Source organism: Heterodontus francisci, chromosome 5, assembly GCF_036365525.1.
Source record: "Heterodontus francisci isolate sHetFra1 chromosome 5, sHetFra1.hap1, whole genome shotgun sequence".
In the NCBI taxonomy this organism is placed as follows: Eukaryota; Metazoa; Chordata; class Chondrichthyes; order Heterodontiformes; family Heterodontidae; genus Heterodontus; species Heterodontus francisci.
The window spans coordinates 184,421,170-184,447,394 of record NC_090375.1 but is presented as its reverse complement, the minus strand read 5'-3'; the positions used below and the strand labels follow the sequence as shown (position 1 = coordinate 184,447,394).

The 26,225-nt window shown below is 44.4% G+C and overlaps 1 protein-coding gene across 1 annotated transcript; it reads left to right on the top strand.

The window, feature by feature from the left end:
• eef1e1 (eukaryotic translation elongation factor 1 epsilon 1) lies at nucleotides 1-24,576 on the top strand. Its single transcript, XM_068030988.1, has 4 exons — nucleotides 1-121; nucleotides 15,693-15,893; nucleotides 20,953-21,048; nucleotides 23,401-24,576. The coding sequence occupies exons 1-4, from the start codon at nucleotides 29-31 to the stop codon at nucleotides 23,539-23,541; spliced, it is 531 nt and encodes a 176-aa protein (XP_067887089.1). The 5' UTR covers nucleotides 1-28; the 3' UTR covers nucleotides 23,542-24,576.
• The last annotated feature ends 1,649 nt before the right edge of the window (nucleotides 24,577-26,225 follow it).

The window sequence follows — 26,225 nt, the reverse complement described above, 5'->3', positions numbered from 1 at the left end:
GTGGTTGGGACAGGCGGAGCAAGAGAAGATGGCGTCGCCGGTGGTGGAGTTGGAGTCGCTGGAGAAGACGCTGGGGCTCCGGAAAGGTAGCAAGCTGGGGCTCAGCCAGGGCGACAGGACGGTGAGTGAACAACCCGGGAGCAGTCCGTGTGAGGGGAGAAGGACCCGAGCGGCCGGGCAACGAAGGTGTTTTAAATCGGGGCGGGAAGTTCCGGCTTCGCCTTGGTCTGCGGTAACCATGGTGATGAGTTTGGGCGGAGAATTAGGCGAGGTTCACGCCTGATCACTGCGACTGAGAGGGGCCCTTATTACAGCAGCGCCCAGTTTAAATACACGTGTCTATGAGAGAAGGAGAAGTCTGATAGAAACTGTCTACAGCCCAGACTGTCTATTAGTTCCTGGCAAAACAGTTGTAAACTATTTTAAGGGTAAATTATTGCCTCCAGTGAAAATTATTTGTTAACCTCATGGACATAACGTGGGCTGGATTTTGTTGCACCAGTGGGGCTCCAGGCTGAAAAGGCAAGGGGATTTCTGCCTTTTGGAGCACCCCTTCTCCCTGCCAATGTGATCTACTGCTGATTGGCACTTAAGTGCCCAGTACTGTGATCCCTATCCCTTTAAAGATGAGGATCCTGCCTAGAGCTGTCAGCCAATCACTGGGCTGGCAGCTCAGCAGTATTGGCAATGTCACTGGGAGCGTTTGTCACTGCCGGTCCTGCGGAGGCCTTGGACCTGAGCCCAGTGTGGGAACCCCAGACCCAAGGTGAGGATGTGGGGTCACCAGGCATATAGGGAGGGTGGCTGATTAGTGCAGATGGGAATTAAGGGTTTGCCCAGCAGGGGCCCTCTGTGGGCCATGGATTGCCCATGGAGGAGGGTCTCTCTTCCCTACCCCCAAACCACTGGTTAAATCCTAGTGTCGGCGAGAAGCGGCCACTTAAGCGCCTCAAGTTGCCTCTGGACAGGAAGACTGTCTTCAGCCTATCCTGCCCCTGGCAGAATTATGTTGTGACAAGCCCCCTGCCTCCTGTCACAATTCTGTGGACCCCCTCACTGTTTTCTCCCCCAAACCTGTCTCCGGGGAGACCATAAAATTCAGCCCCTTATGGGAGATATTGGCATTGAAATCTCCATAATTTTTTTTAGTCATTTCATGGGATGTGAGCGTCCCTGATTGCCCTTGAAAAGGCGGTGGTGAGCTGCCTTCTTGAACTGCTGAAGTCCATCTGGTGCGCTTTAGGGACCGAGAGACTCCACAGGACACAATGGTTTCCTTGCTGCTGGGAGTGATGGTGTTTCTTTGGAGTAGACAAAATAGGTTAAGTAGGGTCCATAAAAGGATAAATCATGCATGGCCAGTGACGCAATGAGCCTGGTAGGTCTTGTTCTGTGTTGTCGTGTGCAGTTAACTCACCTCCATGATGCTACTTGTTGATTGTGAATAGAAGCAAGGAACGCAGTTCGTTAAATATATATTGTACAAGATAATGTGCAGAGAGAAGTCACTAACCAAATGAGGAAGCTGTGGTTCATTTGCTGCCCGAAAACCAGTCCCAGGTCACATTACAAACCCTGTCCACCCATCTTTTGTACAGCCGTAAGCAACAGAGTGTTGTTATTATGTGTATGGAAAGAGCTGCCCGCACTAAATCTTAAAATTATACAGAATAAAACCCTACTTTTTTTTTAAGATGATTTCAAGGCTGTATTTAACTTGGAGGTTCTTCAAACATGAGCAACGTTTGAGCAGCTCATTAACTAAACCTCTGTTAGAGAATTGTCTTGTAATTTCTCTAAGGAGTTCATTATTCACTCCACGCAGTCCAGATAGACTGTGATTGTCCTATAATCTTCTGCAAATGATTCCCACAAGCAGGTTATCCGAATTAAAAAGAAGTGGACTGAGAAGAGGTTGGGACCTGCCCTTAACGGAAGTATTCCCACACAGTGTATTGAAAGAAAAGATTTTCCATTTTTTTTTTTGTTATTGAGAGTACCAAACTGTTTATACACAGCCAGAGCATGTTTTCCTGTGGTCAGGCCCCTCTCCATTGGCTTTCCAGAAGGTGGACGTCACTGCCCACAGTGCAATGCCCCCATTTGGGGGAGTTAGCATTCCTGTTGTCAGTGAGTGAGGTCACCCGAGCAAAGTAGTGGCAGGTGTATAAAAACAGGGGATATTATAAATAATGTGTGCTCCCCAAGACTTTCCTTCCCTTTTAGTGCTGTCTCTAAACCGTTAAAGTGATGAAAAAGTTCCAGCATATGCTGTCTTTGATCAACACTTAATTGGAAGTTCCCCATCCTGCCTAATGTTTCATCCTTGGGATGTGATGGTCGATGAGGTTTTCCAGTGTAATAGAGTTTTGTGTGAGGAAATCACACATCTTAAATTTTAGGTGCATAACTTCTGAAAGAATTGTTATTGGAATCAAAATAGCATGCTGAATTAATGGAATATAAAATAATATATCTATAGGTATAAGTCCATGTTTCAGTCCAAATAAGTCTCTTGTGACAATTTAGCAACTGCCTATTGAAAGTACATATACTTAAGAGAGAACTGGAGGGGTTAGTGTAATCTAACCAGAGGGGCTTCGAACAGGTCAGAAGCCATCAGCACAGAGTTGAAGCAGGTAATCTTTATGAAGTATAACGATATATATACTCTTAAGCATATGATATGTACTTTCAATAGGCGGTTGCTAAAAAGTCACACGAGACTTATTTGGAAAATAGAAGCACATGGTATTAAAGATTCAGAACGGTTTTGATCTCTTGGACGTGTAGTTGAATGTGGGTAAATGTGAAATAGTTAGTCCCTTTTCTGGTTGCTTATTTCCAGACTATGTGCTAAATGGAAGAATAGGAGAGTACTCGTCAGGATAGAAATCCAGCACTTGTAATGAATAAATCAATCAAAGCAGCAGCAGAGTACTTATAGAGGGATAGAGTTCAAATGAAATGAGATGGTGGTATTTACATAGGACTTTTTTATTCATTCATGGGATGTGGGCATCGCTGACTAGAACAGCATTTATTACCCATCCTTAATTGCCCTTGAGAAGGAGGTGGTGATGAGCTGCCTTCTTGAACTGCTGCAGTCCATAAGGGGTAGATATACCCACATTGCTGTTAGGAAGGGAGTTCCAGGATTTTGACCCATTCTGACCATATAGGAAATAGGAGTAGGACATTCGGCCTTTGAACTTGCTCCACTATTCAACTAGATCATGGCTGATCTACCTCAATGTCATTTTATTGCACTATCCCTTAATATCTTTAATATTAGAAATCCATCAATCTCTTGAATATAATTAATGACTCAGCCTCCACAGCCCTCTGGGGTAGAGAATTCCAAAGATTCACCACCCTCTGAAGAAATTCCTCCTCATCTCAGTCCTAAATGGCCTACCTACTTCTTATTTTGAGACACTGTCCCCTGGTTCTAACCCCCCCCCCCACTCAAGCCAGGAGAAACATCCTGTGTCTAGAAATTTCTAAGACTGAAAAAGGGGGTCTCATTTCCTCTAAGGTCCCCGTACTGAGTATCAATCGCATGAAACAGACTTTGGATACAATTTCCACTTAATGTGGAACACCTCTATTAACTCACCAAGCGGTAGTATATACTTTCAACACCAGTTGCTTAGTAGACCCACAGACAGAAGCTCGTTCCTGGGTGGTCAGGTCCGCTGAACGACTTCTTCCGCATGACTTCCTGTGACTGACCAAGTCACACTTCTCAGCTGCAGCAACAACATCCTTGTGAGCTGTGGCTTTAATACCCCTTTCTGACCCTGACCCCTTGACATAAAGGTAATGTTTCGAATTGGATCATCCGATTGGGTTTCAGTGCCTTATCAATCTCCCCCTTGCTATGTAAGACCACCTGCATGTGGTCATATCCTGCTCTCAGCAGGGGGAGTTCTTGAGTGCATACCACCCATTGATGTGATATCTGCATCTTGATAAGGCAAGAAGGAAACCATTCACACAGTTTTCAAAAGGCCGTTGTCAATGAGAGTGGTTGTAGGCAGGCTGTTTGATGTTTTAACAGCCCAGGCTACCACATCAATAGCATGTCCTGATTTGTCTGTCTGTGTTTGTATGTGGGGGTCTTTGTTCAGTTACATTGTTTTTTATTTTTAATCGTCTTTGGCCTCCTTGTCTCGAGAGACAATGGGTAAGTGCCTGGAGGTGGTCAGTGGTTTGTGAAGCAGCACCTGGAGTGGCTATAAAGGCCAATTTTAGAGTGACAGACTCTTCCACAGGTGCTGCAGATAAGATTGGTTGTCAAGGCTGTTACACAGTTGGCTCTCTCCTTGCGCTTCTGTCTTTTTTCCTGCCAACTGCTGAGTCTCTTTGAATCACCACACTTTAGCCCCGCCTTTATGGTTGCCCGTCAGCTCTGGCGATCACTGGCAACTGACTCCCACGACTTGTGGTCAATGTCACAGGACTTCATGTCGCATGTGCAGGCGTCTTTAAAGCGGAGACATGGACGGCCGGTGGGTCTGGTACCAGTGACGAGCTCGCTGTGCAATGTGTCCTTGGGGATCCTGCCATGTTCCATGTGGCTCACAAGGCCAAGCCATGTCAGGCGCTACTGGATTAGTAGGGTGTATATGCTGGGGATGTTGGCCGCCTCGAGGACTTTTTAATCATTCTGATAGGAATCCTAGCGATGATGCCTTCAGTCAGAATTCTTCTCCCTTCATCCTGATGTGCACATTTTTACCACCCAATGAGCTCCACACTCCAGTCTGCACAACTGGTTACATTTTACTTACGAGCAGAAATGTAGGAGTTGTTAATAAATGCCTCACAGCATAACAAAAATATGAGATATCCAAATGCCTTACACTGGTTGAGCCCTGTAAGAATGTTGTATGCATCAATGAGATCACTTCTCATTCTTTTAAACTCTACAGAATATAGAATCAGTCTCCTCATAGGACAATCCCGCCATCCCAGGGATCAGTCTGGTGAACCTTCGTTGCACTCCCTCTATGGCAAGTATATCCTTCCTGAGGTAAGGAGACCAAAACTGTACCCAATACCCCCAGCAAGGCTCTATACAATTGCAGTAAGACTTCCTTACTCCTGTACTCAACCTCTTGCAATATACGCCAACATACCATTTGTCTTCGTAATTGCTTGCTGAACCTGTATGTTAGCTTTCTGTGACTTATGAACAAGGACATGCAGGCCCCTTTGGACATCATCACTTCCCAATCTCTTGCCATTTAAGAAATACTCTGCATTTCTGCTTTTCCGAACAAAGTGGATAACTTCACATTTTTCTACATTATATTCCATCTGCTATGTTCTTGCTCACTCACTTAGCCTGTCTAAATCCCCTTGAAGCCTCTTTGCATCCTCCTTGCAACTCACACCGAGTTGTGTTATCAGCAAACTTGGAAACATTACATTTGGAGCCCACATCCAAATCATTGATATAGATTGTGCATGGCTGGGCCCCAAGCACTGATCCTTGCAGTACCCCACTAGTCACAGCCTGCCAACCCTGAGAATGACCTGCTTATTCTAACTCTGTTTTCTGTTCGTTAACCAGTTTTCAATCCATGCCAGTATTTTGCCTCCAATCCATGTGCTCTAATTTTGCTTACTAACCTGTGTGGGATTTTATCAAAAGACATTAGTCAGACTGTACACAGAGGACTGTGTGCGACCTTGGTTGCAAATCATGGCAGGAATATTACTGCCCTTGGGGGATGGGGGAAGCACAGAGATGAGCAACAAACATAAATCTCCATTTGAAAATGTTGGGTGTGTTCCTTTAGAAAGGAGTAGACTTTAAAGTGAGCTAATTGTTTCAAAGTTAATTTATTTTTCTAATTATGAAGGGATTATATAAAATTGATCTAAGTAGATGGTATAAGTGGGTGGTTTATAATTAAATAACTCCCCACATACAATAAGACGAGTAGGATTCATTTCAAAGCAGTTTGACCACCGGGAGGTGGGTGGGCCAGAAAAAAACGACATGACATCCCATTCCCCCACTCCCTCAACAAAAAATTGTGTACCTGTCCTAGCATTGTGGTCATTTTGAGTTTAGTTCCGAGTTTATTCCAGAACTGGCTGCAAACTTTTATTGGGAGGATAAATGGGTGGGGTTCACTTAGGGGTATATAGTGGCTTCTTAGCAGCTGTGGTAGAGTCTGAGTGACTTTTTCCACGCACAGCTTTGTTTTCATGTTTACTAGACTAATACCTGGAATGGGCGGGTTGTCTTGTTATGAAATGTTGGACAGGCTAGGCTGGTTTCTGCTGGAGTTTAGAAGAGTGAGGTGAGTCCCTCTTGTGGGAGAATCTAGAACTAGGGCTCGCCTATTTAAGACATGAGAAATTTTTTCTCTGAGGGCCATGAGTCTTTGGAACTCTCCTCAAAAGGCAGTGGAAGCAGAGTCTTTGATTTTTTTAAGGTAGAGGTAGATAGATCCTTGATAAGGGGGTGAAAGGTGATTTGGGGGTAGGCGGGAATGTGGAGTTGAAGTTGCAATCAGATCAGCCATGAGCTTGTTGAATGACAGAGCAGAGTTAGACTCCATTTTTTTAAAAAAAAGGTTGTGCAATCTTTGGTGATTCTGCTAGCTGAATTTGGTGGTCGAGTTTTTTTTCGTTTGAAGAGGTAGATGACTGGTTCGGTTGGTCTCTTGGAAACAGCGATGCAGATGATTTCCTCCAACGGGGTTTCTGATTGTAGCCGGAGTATGCAAAGGTGGTCAGTCAACAGGCAGGATTTGAAAGCTTTCAAGCTGGAATGGAGGGACAGAGAGGGACTTCCACTTCGGGTCTGCTCATGTCAGAGTCCAGTTGCTTCTCCTTTGCTGCAGAGAAAACACCAGCTTGAAACCACAGATGGGGAGGGGCTTGTCACATGACAGTCACTCAGTGATTCAAACATAGCATTTCGCAGTATTTCTTCTTGCTAAAAAAAGGAAAAACAGTTCCCTTAAATTTCTGGGTCTTGGTTCTTGCTGGCGAAATGCACAGACGTTTCATTTCCCTCCTCACCGTCCTTTACAATGTAGGATACAGTGTGTCAAACTAGGTAATATTTTTAAGCTGAAAGGATGACTTTGCTGGCAGCTTGTCTTTTAAAAATGTAATTTTAAAATATAAATTCAGATCTCCAGTTAGTGGGTTAAAGAAAATTTGTCACTCAAAGCACATTGACGTAACAACTTTTTTTTAATTCATTCATGGGATGTGGGCATCGCTGGCCAGGCCAGTTGCCCATCCCTAATTGCTGTTCAGAAGGTGGTGGTGAGCTGCCTTCTTGAACCGCTGCAGTCCATGTGGGGTAGGTACACCCACAGTGCTGTTGGGAAGGGAGTTCCAGGATTTTGACCCAGCGACAGTGAAGGAACGGCGATATAGTTCCAAGTCAGGATGGTGTGTGACTTGGAGGGGAACTTGCAGGTGGTGGTGTTCCCATGTATGTGCTGCCCTTGTCCTTCTATTTGGTAGAGGTCGTGGGTTTGGAAGGTGCTGTCTAAGCAGCCTTGGTGCATTGCTGCAGTGCATCTTGTAGATGGTACACACTGCTGCCACTGTGTGTCGGTGGTGGAGGGAGTGAATGTTTGTAGATGGGGTGCCAGTCAAGCGGGCTGCTTTGTCCTGGATGGTGTCGAGCTTCTTGATTATTGTTAGAGCTGCACCCATCCAGGCAAGTGGAGAGTATTCCATCACACTTGTGCCTTGTAGATGGTGGACAGGCTTTGGGGAGTCAGGAGGTGAGTTACCCGCCTCAGGATTCCTAACCTCTGACCTGCTCTTGTAGCCACGGTATTTATATGGCTACTCCAGTTCAGTTTCTGGTCAATGGTAGCCCCTAGGATGTTGATCGTGGGGGATTCAGCGATGGTAATGCTGTTAAATGTCATGGGGAGATGGTTAGATTCTCTCTTGTTGGAGATGGTCATTGCCTGGCACTTGTGTGGCGCGAATGTTACTTGCCACTTATCAGCCCAAGCCTGGATATTGTCCAGGTCTTGCTGCATTTCTACACGGACTGCTTCAGTATCTGAGGAGTCACAAATGGTGCTGAACATTGTGCAATCATCAGCGAACATCCCCACTTCTGACCTTATGATTGAAGGAAGGTCATTGATGAAACAGCTGAAGATGGTTGGGCCTAGGGCACTACCCTGAGGAACTCCTGCAGTGATGTCCTGGAGCTCAGATGATTGACGTCCAACAATCACAGCCATCTTCCTTTGTGCTAGGTATGACTCCAGCCAGCGGAGGGTTTTCTCCCTGATTCCCATTCACCTCAGTTTTGCTAGGGCTCCTTGATGCCATACTCAGTCAAATGCTGCCTTGATATCAAGAGCAGTCACTCTCACCTCACCTCTTGAGTTCAGCTCTTTTGTCCTTGTTTGAACCAAGGCTGTCATGAGGTCAGGAGCTGAGTGGCCCTGGTGGAACTCAAACTGAGCATCACTGAGCAGGTTATTGCTAAGCAAGTGCCGCTTGATGACACTGCTGATGACACCTTCCATCACTTTACCAATGATTGAGAGTAGACTGATGGGGCAGTAATTGGCCGGGTTGGACTTGTCCTGCTTTTTGTGTACAGGACATACCTGGGCAATTTTCCACATTGCTGGGTAGATGCCAGTGTTGTAGCTGTACTGGAACAGCTTGGCTAGGGGCGCGGCAAGTTCTGGAGCACAGGTCTTCAGTACTATTGCCGGAATATTGTCAGGGCCCATAGCTTTTGCAGTATCCAGTGCCTTCAGTCGTTTCTTGATATCACGCGGAGTGAATCGAATTGGCTGAAGTAAGGCATTTGCGATGCTGGGGACTTCAGGAGGAGGCCGAGATAGATCATCAACCCGGCGTTTCTGGCTGAAGATTGTTGCAAATGCTTCAGCCTTATCCTTCGCACTGATGTGCTGGGCTACCTCATCATTGAGGATGGGGATATTTGTGGAGCCACCTCCTCCAAGTAGTTGTTTAATTGTCCACCACCATTCACGGCTGGATGTGGCAGGACTGCAGAGCTTAGATCTGATCCGTTGGTTATGGGATCGCTTGGCTCTGTCTATCGCATGCTGCTTACGCAGTTTGTACTGGCTTCTTTATTTATTCAATCAAGGAATAAGGAACATTGCAATAGTAATATCTGAAGATGCAGTTGCACCACAGACTTCGGAGGCTGACATGGAGACATAGCAGAGTTTCTGTGGTGGCTTTTTTTCTCCCCTTTCCCTCCTTTGGCCAGACAGTAAGCCTCTCCAAACCCCACCCAGGAAAAATGTGGCAACGCCTCTTTTATGTATTGCTAATTATTTCCTGTATTGTGGTGTTACTCGAGCAAGAAGAGAAATAAAATGTCTGTTGCCCTGTATCCATGGGCTGAATTTTCTGATCGTGGCAGTGGGTGTGCAAAATGGCAGCGTTCCTGCTTGTCCCGTGATCAGTCATGCCGCTGCGATTATGCGGAGAGCGGCCATATTGCATAATAGAGGCAGCGCAGCTGTTCCCCCCCCAATCATGTGGTGGGGGCAGAAATGGAGACAGTGTTCACGGTGTCACCTGATGTAGGACCAGTTGCTGCCGCCATTTTTTAAAGCCTGCCAGCCCTGCATTCTGTAGAAGTTCACTGAAGCAACACTTCCGTGTTGTTCCAAAACATTAAAACTCAGCAAACCACCCCACTGGGCATCCTTCTCATGTCAGAAGTCTGAGCAAGGTTGGCCGCATGGTTCAGTGATGCCTTCCTGCTTATTCTCCTCCAGGCTGCAAGGGAAAGGCAGGAGGTTCTTTTCCCCAGTAATGGCAAGAAGAGGTCCTCCCGCCTGACCAAGCAAGCCTGGACAGAATTCGCAGAGGAGGTTAATAGTCATGGGGTCACCCGACGAAATTGGGTTGAGTATAGGAAGAGGTACAATGACCTCCTGCCTTCAGCAAAGGTAAGTGGCATGTTCCAGAATTGCTCGGTGTGATCTGGTTGTCACGACACGGTATGCCACTTGGGTGCCACCGGCATTTCAAAGACAGGGAGGTCATAACAGATGACTGGCTACATATGTGAATCAAGTCTCCCTTGTTAATACCACAGGGCAAGTTAGACCCATGACAGGTCGGTAGATCCATGATGTTGAAGTTTGGCAATGTTCAATCTCTGCATCCTTGCTCTTTAAGGAGAAGAGGTCCCATAACAGGAGGGAGACGGCAAGGACTGGTGGCGGAGTACCTGACCTGCGTCCTTTAGGTCAAGCCAAAGAGGAGGCACTGCAACCAGCCGGGAGCCAAAAAGTCATGCCATCTCGGAGGTGGAGCCCGGGGGTCCCGGCGCAGGAGAGTGATTATTGCCGATCAGATTAAAAAATGCGATAGCCATGGTGCATTAGCTCTGGCATGCTGTCCTTAATGGGATATGTGTAGCCTAAACCCCAAAAATGCTGTTTGCATTGTTTCTTGCATGTCGCCGTTTGCAGGAGACCACAGCCCCAAGAGACTGACAACAACCTCTGAGGACGAGGAGCACTCAGAGGTTGCACTGTCCCATGACTCCCCTGCACCTTCCGCCAGTGCAGAAACTTTCCACTCGGCTGTAGAATCCGGGTCACAGGCTGGTGAGAGCACCGCACACATACCTGAGCAGCTGGTTGAGGCTGAGACAGGCAAGGCCTCTGACAGTTGGAGGACTGTTGGTGCCCAGGCCCATGCTGATCCCCAGGCTGATGACTAGCCTCTGGTTTTGGCAGCACAGGGCATGCTGGAGTTGCAGGGAGAGGTAAGGCAAGATCTGGCAGAGATGCCAGAGGCCATGCATGGTGGGAGAGTCCATCCATGCCATGACTGCTGCCATGTCCCAGGCATATGAACGCATGGCTTCATCCATTGAGAGGTTGGTGACCCTCTTTTTTTTTTTAGAGATACAGCACTGAAACAGGCCCTTCGGCCCACCGAGTCTGTGCCGACCATCAACCACCCATTTATACTAATCCTACACTAATTCCATATTCCTACCACATCCCCACCTGTCCCTATATTTCCCTACCACCTACCTATACTAGGGGCAATTTATAATGGCCAATTTACCTATCAACCTGCAAGTCTTTGGCATGTGGGAGGAAACCAGAGCACCCGGAGGAAACCCACGCAGACACAGGGAGAACTTGCAAACTCCACACAGGCAGTACCCAGAATTGAACCCGGGTCGCTGGAGCTGTGAGGTTGCAGTGCTAACCACTGAACCACTGTGCCGCCCAAAGAGAGCCACAGTCCACAGATTTGCCATGTCATGCAAACCTTTGCCTTGGCCACTCAGTAGTGGCAGGGCGAGAAAAGGACCAAGCGGCCGGAGAATGTTCCAGCTCGTAGTCCTTCTCCGGTGAGTAGGGAGGCTCCAAGGAGCCTTGAGAGGGAGGAGGAGAGGACATGCTCCTGATCTCGTGTCTCCTCTCAGCGACTCCTGTGTGCACACCGGCTCCTAATCCCCTCTGTCAGTGAGCCAAGCTCCAGCAGCCGCAGCGCCTGAGTGCACTCCTGCACCGGTGCAGGAAGCTTTCAGGCAGCTGGGGTTCTCCAGGCCTCTGGCACCCGGAGGATGCCTGCCAAATTCATCCCAAGCCAAGGGACATCATGATGAGCCTGCCTCCAGTCTAGCTGCTGTTGCAGGGATGTACCATGCAGGAGCACCGGCAAATGTGCAACAGAGACCTTGATACACATAGCTATTCACGGGTGAAATAGATATCGTGTTTAATGTGATTAAAAGTTCATTGGTACAAATCCTCGGCCTTCATTGATCGATGACCACATTCCGCCATGGCATGAGTGTGACTACTGCAATCCCCTCAAATGCCTTACTACGTAGGCAAAGTGACCACTGACGACATTAACATGCCAATAAGCATGATAGTTTATTACTCGAATTATGTCACATGGGTACTAGTTGAATTAGATGTTGCTGTTCATGCTGGAGGGCGATAGTACGGAAGCAGTAAACCTGTCTACATGCATGAGGGTGAGTTTTGGTCAGAAGTAAATTTATGGCAAGTCATGGTTTTTGGACACGCTCCATTATAAGGCTCTGCCTTGCCTCCATTGTTCTAGATGTCCGCCCTCCACTCTGCTAGGATCTTCCATGGCTGCTTGACCTTTGTGTGCCCTCTGTATCCACTTCATCTGAGGAAGTTTCATACTCCCACATGTCTTCCTCTTGTAATGCCTTCCCTCTCTACAGTGTAATGTTATGTAGATCTGTGCAGAGCACAATGATGCACCCAACCTTCTGTGGGACATACTAAAGGGCTCCACCAGATCTTTCGAGACAACAGAACCGCGTCTTCAGCATGCCAATGGCCTGCTTGATGGTCGCTCTGGTGGTGCCATGACAGGCACTGTAACACTCTTCTGCATCATTGTTGGGGTGCCTTACAGGTGTCAAGCCATGTCCTCAATGGGTAGCCCTTACCCCCGAGAATCCACCCTTGGCAAGCGGCAGGACTGATCAGAGTGGTGCCTGGGACTGCCGAAGCCTGAATGTGCACACGCTTATAGGAAGTGCTTTCTGTGGTTGCATACAAGTTGTACGTTAATGGAATGAAAGCCCTTCCTGTTGATGAAGGCGGCTGGTTGGTCCATGGGAGCCTTAATGGCCACATCCATACAGTCAATCACATCTTAGACCTGTGGGAATCCCATAATGGCCCCAAATCCGATGGCCCTGTTGGCCTGACTCTCAAGGTCTGCCCTGTAGCGCACATAGTCTCCGGCCCTCCTAAACAGAGCATTGGTTCCTCCTTAATGCAGCAGTGCACTGCGGATTGAGAGACCCCACACATGCCCCCGGCGGATCCCTGGAATGATCCAGAGTGTTACGGTCAACTGAGATGGGGTTGAAGGACTTCCCTCTTTTCTTTCTCCTTGTTTTACTACAACAAGTTTAATTCCTTCTTAAAGTGGATGTACTGGCCAATTCAGTAGGTGTTTGATTGCTATGATCATAACAGGAACTAATCGGACAGGTTTTCTTGAGTTAACAAAGAAAGAGGTTGACTTTATTGTACCTAATAGGAACCAATAAAATAATAAACAATGCGCCAACTTTCACACATACACTGTGTCTCTGTCTCTATCTCTCGAGAAAAAGGTATAAAGTCTGTGAAGTTTAGTCATTTGACTGGCTTCTAGCTGAATTCGGTATTCCTGGGGCTTGTAGTTTGAAGAGATAGATGACTAGTTCATTGTGTCTCTTGGAGATAGCAATGGGGATGATTTCCTCCAACAGAATTTCGGATTGTAACTGGAGTATGCAAAAGTTGTCAGTCAACAAGCAGGATTTGAAAGCTTTCAAGCTGAAATGGAGGGAGAGAAAGAGGGACCCTCACTTAGGGCCTGCTCATGTCAGAGTCCAGTTGCTTCTCCTCTGCTGCAGAGAAAATGTCAGCTTAAAAACACAGTTGGGGAGGGACCTGTCACATGACAATCACTCAGTCATTCAAGCATAGCAGCTAGCAGTATTTATCTGCTTGCTGAGAGAATAGGTAGTTCCTTTAAACTTCCTGGGTCTTGGTTCTTGCTGGGATATTAGCAGACATTTTGTCTGTCTCCTCAGTCTTTTGCAATGTAGGATACAGTGTAGCAAACTAGGCAATCATCTTAAGCTGAAAGGATGACTTTGCTGGCAGCTTGCCCTTTCAAAATGTCTTTTTTTAAAAAAAAAATTCAGATCTCCTGTCAGTGGATTAAGGAAAATTATCATTCAACAAAACACATTGGCGTAACGAGGCATAAAAGTTTAGGGCCACAGTAATCTTCAGGGCCACAGGCATAAGGTGACCACCAAAACCATTGATTGCAAGTCATTGAGCAGTGCACAGAGGTCTGTGATGGCCTTCAGGATAGCTGCACTCTTCTCCAGCAGTTCCACTCAGACAGCCGCAGATGTCGGGCCAGTTCTATATACTTGCTGCTGTGCTCTCCGTTGCGTTCTCAGCTGCTGCTACTGCTCGCGTCTGGGAGGCCTCTCTTGCTCTGCAGCTGCCTCTTCGGCCAGCCTCCAGCGGATTCGCATCAGCACAGCACGGGACTCCAAGAAAACTGGGTGAATCATACCAATCTGTACCCTCCTTGGACCTTTGACTTCCTTCAAATGTTAAATTTACCTATCTGTGTAAAGAGATGTTGGAATTTTGGTTATGGGAAGTCTACATTAGCTCCACGGTATGGATTGATGTTAGACCCGCAGGATTTCCAAAAGTGCAAGCAATCATGAGCAAACCGCCAAAATTTCAGTGCCCTGCACTGGCCTTCCAAAACAAAACCACCTCTACACTTGCTGAGTTCTCCTAACCACCCCCTCCCCTCCACAGGCGCACCACTTGCAGAGTTCTTCCGACGCCTCCACCGCCACAGACAATGCAGTTGCCGAGTTCTTCCAACCAACCACTTCCCCTAGATAAACAGCGGTAAAGTAAATTACCCTTTCAAGTCACTGAGGACTCTCTCCTTGGTGCTGCCAGCTTTTTAAGGATGCAAATCTGAAGGTACTTGGGTGCCGCATGCCTAACACAAGATTTTGAATGCATGGTAAGATCATTATTCGATTCAGATATATGCTAAAAAGTGTTTAACATATGTAAATACCAATGTCGTCACGGCAGTGCAGAAGTGCCGCCACGGAACTTCGCTGCCTCCAACAGAATCGGAATGTGGCATTGCGGCATCGAGTTCCGTGGCAGACAAATCCATGGCGATTCTCCGCTGCCCCCCACCCCACCCGCCCCCCCCCCCCCAACCTAAAAAGCCACCGTACAGAGGAGCATAAAATTCAATCCCATTTCTGTTTGTCTCTCTGCTCCCTGCCATGCATACACCTTTCGACTGTTATTCAAATTTAAAATGCTGTTTTCTGTCCAATTATATCTGAAAGGCAGATTGTGAACTTGAAGTGAAGTGGTTGGTATTTTTATAGAAACAATGAGTGCATGGTGTTGCTTATTAGTGAACTGCCATGTTCTATTATACGTGATAAACTGAAACTCCTCCCACAGCATTGATGCTGTTTAAGAACAGTGAGTAATTTATTAGTTCTAGTGTAAATGCTCATAACCGTGGTCAAGCAGCGGAGAATGAACTCTTTCATGATGTATACATTGTTGACTGTATCGGTGTTCTCTCACCGGTTTAAAAAAAAACATAATCTTAACTATGTGCAGTTTTCACCTGAACTTTTTTTATAGAGGCCCAGCATTACAAATACAGCATTTGCCTTTCCTAAGGTGAAATACTGATGGCGTGAGAAATTTGACGCGATGCATTATTAAACTGTTCCATTTCTACCCCACCCCACCCAAAAAAAGGCAAATGGTTCCAGAATATAATAGAAAGAACCTCTTCTCCATTGGCTTAGTCTAATTTTTTTTTTCCCTGATGTGTATTGATAATAAACCCAGTGGCACCAATGAATATATTTAAATGCAAAATTCTATGTGGTCTGACTTAGTTCTTCAGGCAGCTATTCCTAAAGGATTGGTTTGATCTTTTCATAAATTATCTATCTGATCTGAATATCATTGTCATTGTATGTGATTTATTTAACTCTAAATCATACCTTTTGACTTTTTTTATATAAATGGCTGTTTTATTATTGCACTGTAGGAAGATCCTTCATTTAAATTTTCTTTCTAACTTCGCAGATTCCCGTGCTGCAGACTGAAAATGGGCCTAGTTTAGTGGGGTTGACAACCATAGCATCTCATCTCGTAAAAGTGGCCAAAAAAGAAGCACTGTTGGGAAGTACAGCAGAGAAGAGTGCTATAATTCAGCAATGGCTCGAATATAGAATAACTCAAATAGATAGGTGTAATAGTCAAGAGGATACGAGAATGATTTTAAAGGTAAGGTTAACTTCAGTTCTGAAGAGATAGCTGTGAATGAGATTTTCGAAGGTTTCCTTTTAATTCGAGAGAGATTTTGTCCTCTGTCCTCGAGAGACATTTGTACCCAAGAGATCAAATTATTATTTTTTTTAATTCTTTCGCAGTATGTGGGGCAACGCTGACTAGATCAGCATTTATTGCCCATCCCAAATTGCCCTTGACAAGGTGGTGGTGAGCCTTTTTCTTGAACCGTTGCAGTCCATGTGGTGTAGAGAAGTCCACAGTGCTGTTAGGAAGGGAGTTCCAGGATTTTGACCCAGTGACAGTGAAGGAACAGCGATATAGTTCCAAGTCCGGATGGTGTGTGGCTTGGAGGGGAACTTGCAAGTGGTGATGTTACTGTGCATTGCTGCCCTTGTCCTTTGTAGGTGGTAGATGTCGTGGGTTTGGAAGGTGCTGCAATGCTTCTTGTAGATGGTGGACACTGCTGCCTCTGTGCATCAGTAGTGGAGGGAGTGAATGTTGAAGGTGGTGGCTAGGATGCCAATCAAGTGGGCTGCTTTGTCCTGGATGGTATCGAGCTTCTTGAGTGTTGTTGGAGCTGCACTCATCCAGGCAAGTGGAGAGTATTCCATCACACTCCTGTCTTGTGCCTTGTAGGTGGTGAACAGGCATTGGGGAGTCAGGAGGTGAGTTACTCGCTGCAGAATTCCCAGCCTCTGACTTGTTCTGGTAACTGCAGCATTTATGTGGCTGGTCCAATTTAGTTTCTGATCAATGTTGATAGTGGGGGATACAACGTTGGTAACGCCATTGAACGTCAAAAGGAGATGGTTAGATTCTCTTATTTGAGGTAGTCATTGCTGGCACTTGTCTGGCACGACTGTTACTTGACACTTATCAGCTCAAGCCTGGATGTTATCCAGGTCTTGCTGCATATGGACACGGGCTGTTTCAGTATCAGGAGTTGCAAATGGTGAATATTGTGCAATCATCAGTGAACATCCCCACTTCTGACCTTGTGATGGAGGGAAGGTAATTGATGACGCAGCTGAAGATGGTTGGGCCTAGGACACTCCCCAAAGAACTCCTGCAGTAATGCCCTGGAGATGAGATGATTGACCTCCAACAACCACAACCATCTTCCTTTGTAATAAAGCAAAATACTGCAGATGCTGGAAATCTGAAATAAAAACGAGAAATGCTGGAAATACTCAGCAGGTCTGGCAGCATCTGTGGAGAGAGAAGCAGAGTTAACATTTCAGGTCAGTGACCCTTCATCAGAACTGGCAGAGCCAGAAATGTAATAGGTTTTAAGCAAGTAAAGTGGGGGTGGGGGCAAGAGATAACAAAGGAGCAGGTGTTGATAGAACAAGGTCACAGAGAATAACTGACCAGAGGTCATGGAGCAACGGCAAACGGTTTGTTAATGGTGTGGTGAAAGACAAAGCGTTAGTACGGAGAGGGTGTTAATTGACAGAAAACCGAACAGCCAGGCCCCAAGCACAATCATGAAAAAAAAGTGGGTAGGCAAGTTGAAACAAACTAAAATAAAATAAACACAAAAAAAAATAAAAAGGGGGGCCCGTCATGCTCTGAATTTATTGAACTCAATGTTCAGTCCGGCAAGCTGTAGCATGCCTAATCGGTAAATGAGATGCTGTTCCTCGAGCTTGCGTTGTTGTTCACTGGAACACTGCAGCAATCCCAGGACAGAAATGTGAGCATGAGAGCAAGGGGGAGTGTTGAAATTGCCAGCAACCGGAAGCTCTGGGTCATGCTTTCGGACTGAGCAGAGGTGTTCCGCAAAGCGGTCACCCAGTCTGCGTTTGGTCTCCGCAATGTAGAGGAGACCACATTGTGAGCAGCGAGTACAGTATCCTAAATTGAAAGACATACAAGTAAATCGTTGCTTCACCTGAAAGGAGTGTTTGGGCCTTGGATAGTGAGGAGAAAGGAGGTAAATGGGCAGGTATTACACCTCCTGCAATTCAGGGGAAGGATCTTCCTTTGTGCTTGGTATGACTCCAACCAGTGGAGATGCCCCCTCACCCCGATTCCCATTGAGTCCAGTTTTGCTAGCGTTCTACGTTGCAAGTTCGCTCGTTCTTTTTAAGTCTCTTCATGAGTCACCCTAAATAGCATGCTTTATTTACGACAAGTTAGCAAAACAAACTCCTCTTCCATCCCACCTTTTTCAAAAAGATCCATTAGATCAAAAATATGGGGTGGTGCTCAAAACTTAGTGCTTCAACATCACCTTCTATACAGGTAAGACACATCTAAATGTTGTAATTTTTATCAGAATAGTTCTGCTAAATCACTTTTGAAATAATTAAGGATAATAAATAATGAGGGAAAGTCAACTTCAATGGGGTAAAAATGGATCTGACCAAGATAAATTTGAATCAAAGGTTGCCAAACAAAACTGTAACTGAACAATGGGCTGCCTTTACAGAAGAGATAATTCGGGCACAGTCAAGGTATATTCCCACGGAGAGGAAAGGTAGGGCAAACAAATCAAAGCTCCCTGGATGACAAAATAATTAATATAAAGACAAAATGTGCTTATGACAAATGAGGGGGGGGGTTATCTTATGAGGCAAGGTTGGACAGGTTGGGCCTGTATCCATTGGAGTTTAGAAGAATGCGAGGTGATCTTATTGAAACATACAAGATCTTGAGAGGTCTTGAAGGGGTGGATGCTGAGAGGATGTTTTCCCTTATGGGAGAGACTAGAACTAGGGGATAGAGTTTAAAAATAAGACATCTCCCATTAAACACGGAGATGAGGAGAAATTGTTTCTCAATGTCATTAGGCTATGGAATTCTGTTCCCCAGAGAGCTGTGGAGGCAGGGCCATTGAATATTTTTAAGGCTGAGCTAGATAGATTCTTGATTGACAAGGCAGTCAAAGGTTGTAGGAGGTAGACAGGAAAGTAGAGTTGAGGCCACAATCAGATTAGCCATGATCTTATCAAATGATGGAGCAGGCTTGAGGGGCCGAATGGCCTACTCCTGCTCCTAATTCGTATGTTCATATGTATGTATGTCAGATGAATAGTACAACTAAGAACCAGGCTGAATATACAAGGTTTAGAGGGGAATTGAAAAAGCAAATAAGAAAAGCAGAGAGAGAGTACGATAAGAGACTGGCAGCTAACATAAAAGGGAATCCAAAAGTCTTCTGTAGGCATATAAATAGTGAAAGGGTGGTAAAAGGAGGTGTGGGGCCAATTCGGGACCAAAAAAGGATTTACGCATGGAGGCAGGGGGCATGGTTGAGATATTAAATGAATATATCGGTCTCTAACAACGAAGAAGATGCTGCATAGCTCATGGTGAAAGAGGAGGTAGTTCAGACACTTGAAGGGTTTAAAATTGATAAGGAGGTAATATTGGATAGGCTGTACATAAAGTTGATAAGGCACCAAGACCGGATGAGATGCATCCAAGGATACTGAGGGAAGTGAGAATGGAAATTGTGGAGGCGCTGGCCATAATTTTTCAATCTTCCTTAGATGTGGGTTGTGCCAGAGGACTGAAGAGTTGCAAATGTAATACCCCCGTTCAAAAAGGGTGTAAAAGATAAGCCCAGTAACTACAGGCCAATAAGTCTCTGGAAGCTTCCCCACCACTGAAGCTAAAAACGATAATTCAGGACAAAATTAATAGTCACTTGGACAAATGCAGGTTAATCAGGGAACGTCAGCATGGATTTACTAAGGGCAAATTATGTTTAACTGACTAGAGTTTTTTGATGAGGTAACAGAGGGTTGATCAGGATAATGCTGTTGATGTGGTGTACATGGACTTCCAAAAGACATTTGATAAAGTGCCGCACGACGGACTTGTGAGCAAAGTTAGAGGTCATGGGATAAAAGGAACAGTAGCAACATGGGTACGAAATTGGCTAACTGACAGGAAACAGAGTAATGGTTAATGGTTGTTTTTCAGACTGGAGGAAGGTTTGTAGTGGAGTTTCTGAGGAGTCAGTGTTAGGACCCCTGCTCTTCCCAATATACGTTAATGACCTAGATCTTGGTGTATATGGCACAATTTCAAAACTTGCAGACAATACAAAACTTGGAAGTATTGTGAACTGTGAGGAGGATAGTGTAGAACTTCAAAGGGACATCCTAGCCAGCGATGCCCACATCCCCCAAATGAATTTTTTTTTTTCAAAGGCTTGCATCGACTTTTACACAACCTTGGGACACCCCAAAGTACTTAAAATGCTTCTGTCCATATTGAGTGTTATTTTCCAATTACCAAGAGTGGACTATAGTGAGTGGTAGACATTGCAATTGATGGGCACAAAAGTCTAGCCCATATAGCTGGCTGCTTGTTGGTGTTTCCCAAAACATCCAATGGCAACAGAGGACAGACCCAAAACTAAATAAAAACAAACTCTGCCGCATGTATGTTGGGAGTGGTCTTCCATCAGTCTCCATTTTGCCATCTGATTCGTTTCATAACTACTAATTAAATCACCTATCCATATTCTGAGTAACTTTCCAAAGAGTATTGGATCTGAATGATTTTTTTACATGAAATAACTAAGCATGTGGACTGTGCTGTATGTATCCATAACAGTTCTCATGTACTAAAGTTGATGACTTAAATAAGACCTATTAATTTATATTGCTATTACATTTTGCAAAATTTGCAGAGTCCAGTCATTGCTGGCATGAATTTTACAGCTGTTATACTGCTGAGGGCCTGTTGGGGGAACTGCAGTGCTGTTTCACAGTCATTATTCTCTGCTGCAGCAACACCACCAGCACAAACTTGGTGGTATTGCAGACTGGGGTTCTTTATTTTTAGATGCATTTATATTGCAGCCAGAGCAAGTCTTAACCCCAGTTTGTTTGATCTGTCCCTTACGGCAATCTTTAATTTCATCAACACACTGCATTGCAAGGCCAGGTCAAAGCAGTGGGAAGCTACTATAAACATTCTCTCATCTCTGGCTTGGGTGACTTAAAAATGTCCTGAAGTTTAAAAGCAATGACTTCTAACTGTTGGTGATTTATTATGTACAGACCTCTGTCTACTCCAGCTTTTTTTTTTGTAGGAACTCAATTGCTACCTTGAAGATAAAGTATACATGGCTGGAAACAGCTTCACGTTAGCTGATATCATGGTCTACAATGGTCTTCATCCTATTATGGTGAGTGATTTGTACAGCCTTAGAAACTGGACTCTTGTACTAACTTAACCTCTGCTTAAGATTATAAGGATTCTGTATAACTCCTGTGAAATATGGAATTATTGTAACAAAATACAACTGTTTAAAAAAAAAAAATCCTTCCTATTTTGCACAGTAGACAATAAATGTTTAACACATTCGAGTGTTTCAGTGCAGCAAAAATACACAGGAATCCTTGCCATTACCAAGGTAAAATGGTAGAATGTGACTGGATGTGATTGGTTGCCTCCATGCCACATTTTGAATACTTTCCGATTTAACTCGATTTGGAATCGAGCATTGTTCTCGATGAGTGGTTTTCAAAATCTCTGAGCGAACCCCTTGCAAATATTAACACTCCCAAGGCCCACTGTCCGACCTCCAAAAGGTCTCTAATATATAGCAATTAAAGTAGCATGCTAGCAAGTCAAGAAATACAGAAATCTGATGTTGCAATATCTCTTGTCTTCCTGCACCCGCACAAGTTAAACCAAATAACTTACTACACCCTTGTTTTAACCATTTTTAGATCCACCCATGCAGGTACAGCTGATGCCAATATGCTCTGTAGGCTAATTTTATGCCGTCAATTGTGTAAGCACAAGAGCAATGTGAAACATTTTATGTATTGCACCTGTAGAGTTAACCAACATGTGTGTGTGTATATATATATATATATATATATATATATATATATATATATATATATATATATATATCTATATAGTGAAGATTAGTAAAGGAACTTATTTAATACTTATTTATATATAAATATCCAACTTGTTGACTCTTCCATTTATAAAATAAGGGTGCAGTTATTCATGTTATGTATTGGAGAAATAAAATCTTGCTTATAAATCGTTTTCAGTGTCCTTACTAGTTTGCAGGTCGTGAGAGACTCCAGTGCAACAGATGTTATATGATGTGATATTGTGAAATCCTATGCACTGTTTAAGACCAGAACAGTTATTTAGGAACTTTTGAAAAATGTTTCAATGGCTCCCTTTCCGTTCTAAGCTAGTAAGATAGTGGTGTACATTTCCAGTGTTCAGTACAGAACAGCATTGGTGGATTAGCTCTGTGAGTAATGATTTTACAGAAAGTCGAATATTTAAAGTTGAGATACATCTATTCATGCAATAAACTTCTTGCGATTGTCTGCACCTCTCTTTGCTACACTCACTTCTTTGTGTCATGATTTCCACACCCTTGTGACGCTTAACAGTGCCTGGAAATGACCAGCTGGTCCATCAAGCCTGCCCCATGCTCGGTTCCAGGCGCATCATGCAAACACTTGCCTCTGTAGTTGAGGGTGAAGAATTAGTGCCTCTTACATTTTAGTGAAGAGTGGAGGAAATAAACTTCCAACAGTACCAAGCTTCCCTCTAATTTTTCTTTGTGCTGCTTGTTTTTTGCATAGCGCAGTCCCTTTAAGATTGCTGTACGACCATGCAGGCACACGTCTTAAATTGAATGTTGGTTGTGCACAGCCTGTTTGCACTGTGCGGTGCGTTCCAGATGGCTGTGGGCCCACGCACCCATGCAGCTTAGAAAGAATAGTGACCAGAACCTCTTGCTTTTTTTGATGTGCTATTAATTTTAATGGTGTCCTACAATTTTTTGTGCTTTGGGAATGTGGACCACTAGTGCATGACGTGGCTACATTTACAGATTGCTTTCACATTTGGTCATGCTGAAGCATAATCCATCAAGCCCATAAACTCAGCTTTTTGCATAATATCTACTTCACTGCACATCCCTGAATCTGTCGACTGATGAAAGGTTTCCCTTGTATGTGAACACAAACTCTAGGTTTTGTTGATTTTGTGTTCCTTCTGCCTCATTTTCCCACTGATTATTTTTGAGCTTCCCTTCTGAATGTGCCCAGCTGCCTTGCACCCCATCCAAAGGGTTATTACTCATGTGAAAGCACTGACAGTAAATATTAGAAAGCTGTTCAACTGTGGGTGCATCATGGGTGAACCTGATCCCAATCCTGATCCCATCTTTTGAGCAGTTGAGCTGAAACTCTAGCTGTCTTCTTCCTTGAGACCCCTCCTTCCCCACTCCCAGGATTGGAGTAGTTTGGGTTGACTTGTGAGCACATATAGATTCTAGCGTATACAAGAACAATTTAGTTCCCTCTGCCACATTCTCAGCTGTGGTCAATTAATTCGGCACTTGAGCAGGTATCACACCAGGGGCATTTTCTGGTCCCTATGACTCAGTCACACATCATATGTTCATTTGATTATTGACCCATTTGGAACAGAAGATGTTTCAATATGTAAAGCAGCTTCTCCTGTTAACTACTTTTGAAATGTTTATTCCTAGGCTGGACTAACCCATGAAGAGAGAGAAAAATACATTAATGTGTCCCGTTGGTTCAACCATATCCAGCACTATCCAGGAGTCCGGCAACACTGTGCTGCTGTCGTCTTCATGAAGAACAGGCTCTATCCTACCGTCCACTAGAAATCTGCATACAGTCTTCATGAGTCTTGCTGAATCTGAGCATCTTGTCAGGATTGAAGTAGTGAGGGTTGACATGGGCACATTTGCTGATTCCAGCATACAGGAGAACAGGCCTCCTGTTCTTTTGTCTGCCTGGCGTGTTTGCTTTTGGTGAAAATGTAATGCACAGCAAATATTTTTTAAATTCCATTTGTTTTCTTATTTAACTCTTAAAATTTGGTAGAGTGTCAATGCCTGCTGTGTTACCACTTCTGTTTTATCAAATCATGTTAAAAATGTTTCTGCAAAGTTGGCATGAGTCTTATTTCTGAGCAGAGCCTTTCACTTTGAATGGCGCAGCATGCTAGAAATGCCAATCTCGCTCATTTTACAGAGACCGTTTTTGGTGTAATCCAATCATTAAAGGAGCCTTAGAAAAAGTTGCGACTAATCCATCCCGGTTCACCTTGCTGAAGGGAAATGCCTGGAAATCAATTTTGGTAGATGCTGCTTCGGCTGAACGATGTGGTGACACACCCTACACATGTCATTGAGGAACGATGAAAATATTCTTTGACTCTCTACCTATCCTACCTAATACTAGTGGTGAATTGGACAGTGATATTGCAGAAACCGCTTGCTCTCGACCATTATATTTAATTGTGGGGATGTAAATGGAAGAGTGCTGTTGAATATACATTTCTAAATATTTCAACTAGCCAACTGTTCTCATCAATTGCGATACAGAAAAGAAGTTCCAAAACAACCTATTTTGCATAGTTTTACATTATTTTAAAATGCATATTGTTTACATTTTTAATTTGAGTGGTAAAAAAGTGCCAATTCTAAAGAGCTTGTCAAAGGGAGCCAGTGACCTTAGCTTGACTGTGAAGATCTCTAACTTGTTTTGACTATAAAACAGCATCAGATGATACAAAGGTAGTCTCTTAAAATAAATGTATGCAGTGATCATTTTGCATTAAATGATCAATATTTATTGGGTGTCTGGAATTCATATTCTAAGGTATGCTATAATAAATTTGAACAAATTTGGTGCATTGTTGTGTGTTTGTGAAACTTATGAATAAGTCACAATACTCATCCCAACCTGAGACCACTCATTTTAATATCGAATATTGCATGTTTTGAAGTTTTATTCTGTGGAAAAAAAACTGAGTCTGAGTAAGCTTTAAATTTAAAAATCTAACTCTGGCCAGTTTCCACTTCACAATTTCTCATTGTTCTTTCATGGATGGTGTTATCGATTGAAAGCAGCCATTCAAAGTGTTGACACTCTGAGACGAAGAGCAGAACAACTGTTAAAATAGCCTTTTTGAGACTTTCTGCGGTCAGTTATAGCAGTGGTACCCAGATTGTGGCCCAGGGAGGCCACTTTTGGTCCACGCAATTTTAGATGTTACCAGAACAGGCTTTCATTGTTGCCCTTCTCTAACCACCCACCCACCCACCCCCCCTCACCTTTGCTGGCCAGTAAAAGGAAGCCCAATAGAATTACATAGAATGTACAGCACAGAAATGGGCCAATTTACCCGTGCCAGTATTTATGCTCCACTTGATGATCCTCCCAACCCTCTTCATCTAACCCTACCAGCATATCCTTCTGTCCCTTTCTCCTTCATATACTTAATTGACTTCTCCTTAAATACCTCTATGCTATTCAATAATAGACCGCAAAATTATTCTAACATTCATCAAACAAGAGAAAAGGCTACGTTAAACCTGTTGGGCCTGGTGGTGGTGGTGGGGGGGGGGGGGGTCAGTCCAGTTGTTAATTTTCACCTCAAGGAAAGTGTCACCTTCAATCAACATATGCCAGATTAGAAATCAGGAGCTCTGTGTATGGTGAATTTCAGGTGTAACATGTTGACGCATACCTGAGTATGAATAGGACATTTCCTTTGGATTGTAGCCATCAACGGGCATTTAGTGCAAAACGTTGATTTAATGCAATAATGTTTCTTTAACAGCTACAATATGGGAATGGCTTTCCGTGCCTAAGTCACCAGGAGTAGTTAGATGCAGCTACATTTTTAAGAAGCTGCTCTGCTGTGTTCAATAAAATCCACATTTATTAGTCATTAATTATTACTCATTAAACTTAACAGTTATGGCGGAATTGCCAGTCTCTGAGTTTGACTGTTGCCATGCAGTTACTATCAGAGCCCACTGGTCGGTCAGTGTAAAAAAAAAAAAAATTATAAACTGAATGAGAAAGTGGTGGTGAGCTGCCTGCTTGAACTGGGAACTTGCAGGTGGTGATCCCATGCGTCTGCTGCCCTTGTCCTTCTTGGTAGTAGAAGTTGCGGGTTTGGAAGGTGCTGATGAAGGAGTCATGGCTTTGTTTTGGAGTGTTGAGCTTTTTGAGCGTTGGAGCTGCATTCATCCAGGCAAGTGGAGAGTATTTCATCATACTCCTGACTTGTGCCTTGTAAATGGTGGACAGGTTTTGGGAGATGAGGTGAGTTATTCCCTGCAGAAATCCCAGCCTCTGACCTGCTCTTGAAGAAACAGTTCAGTTTCTGGTCAATGGTAACCCCTTGGATGTTGATATTGGGGCATTCAGCAATGATAATGCTGTTTAATGTCCTGGAGAGATGGTTAGATTCTCTCTCATTTGCACTGGAGTGCTGACTTGGGGCTGCATTAGAGTGCTAAAGTGGGAGTTTTGTGACAGAGTAATTAAG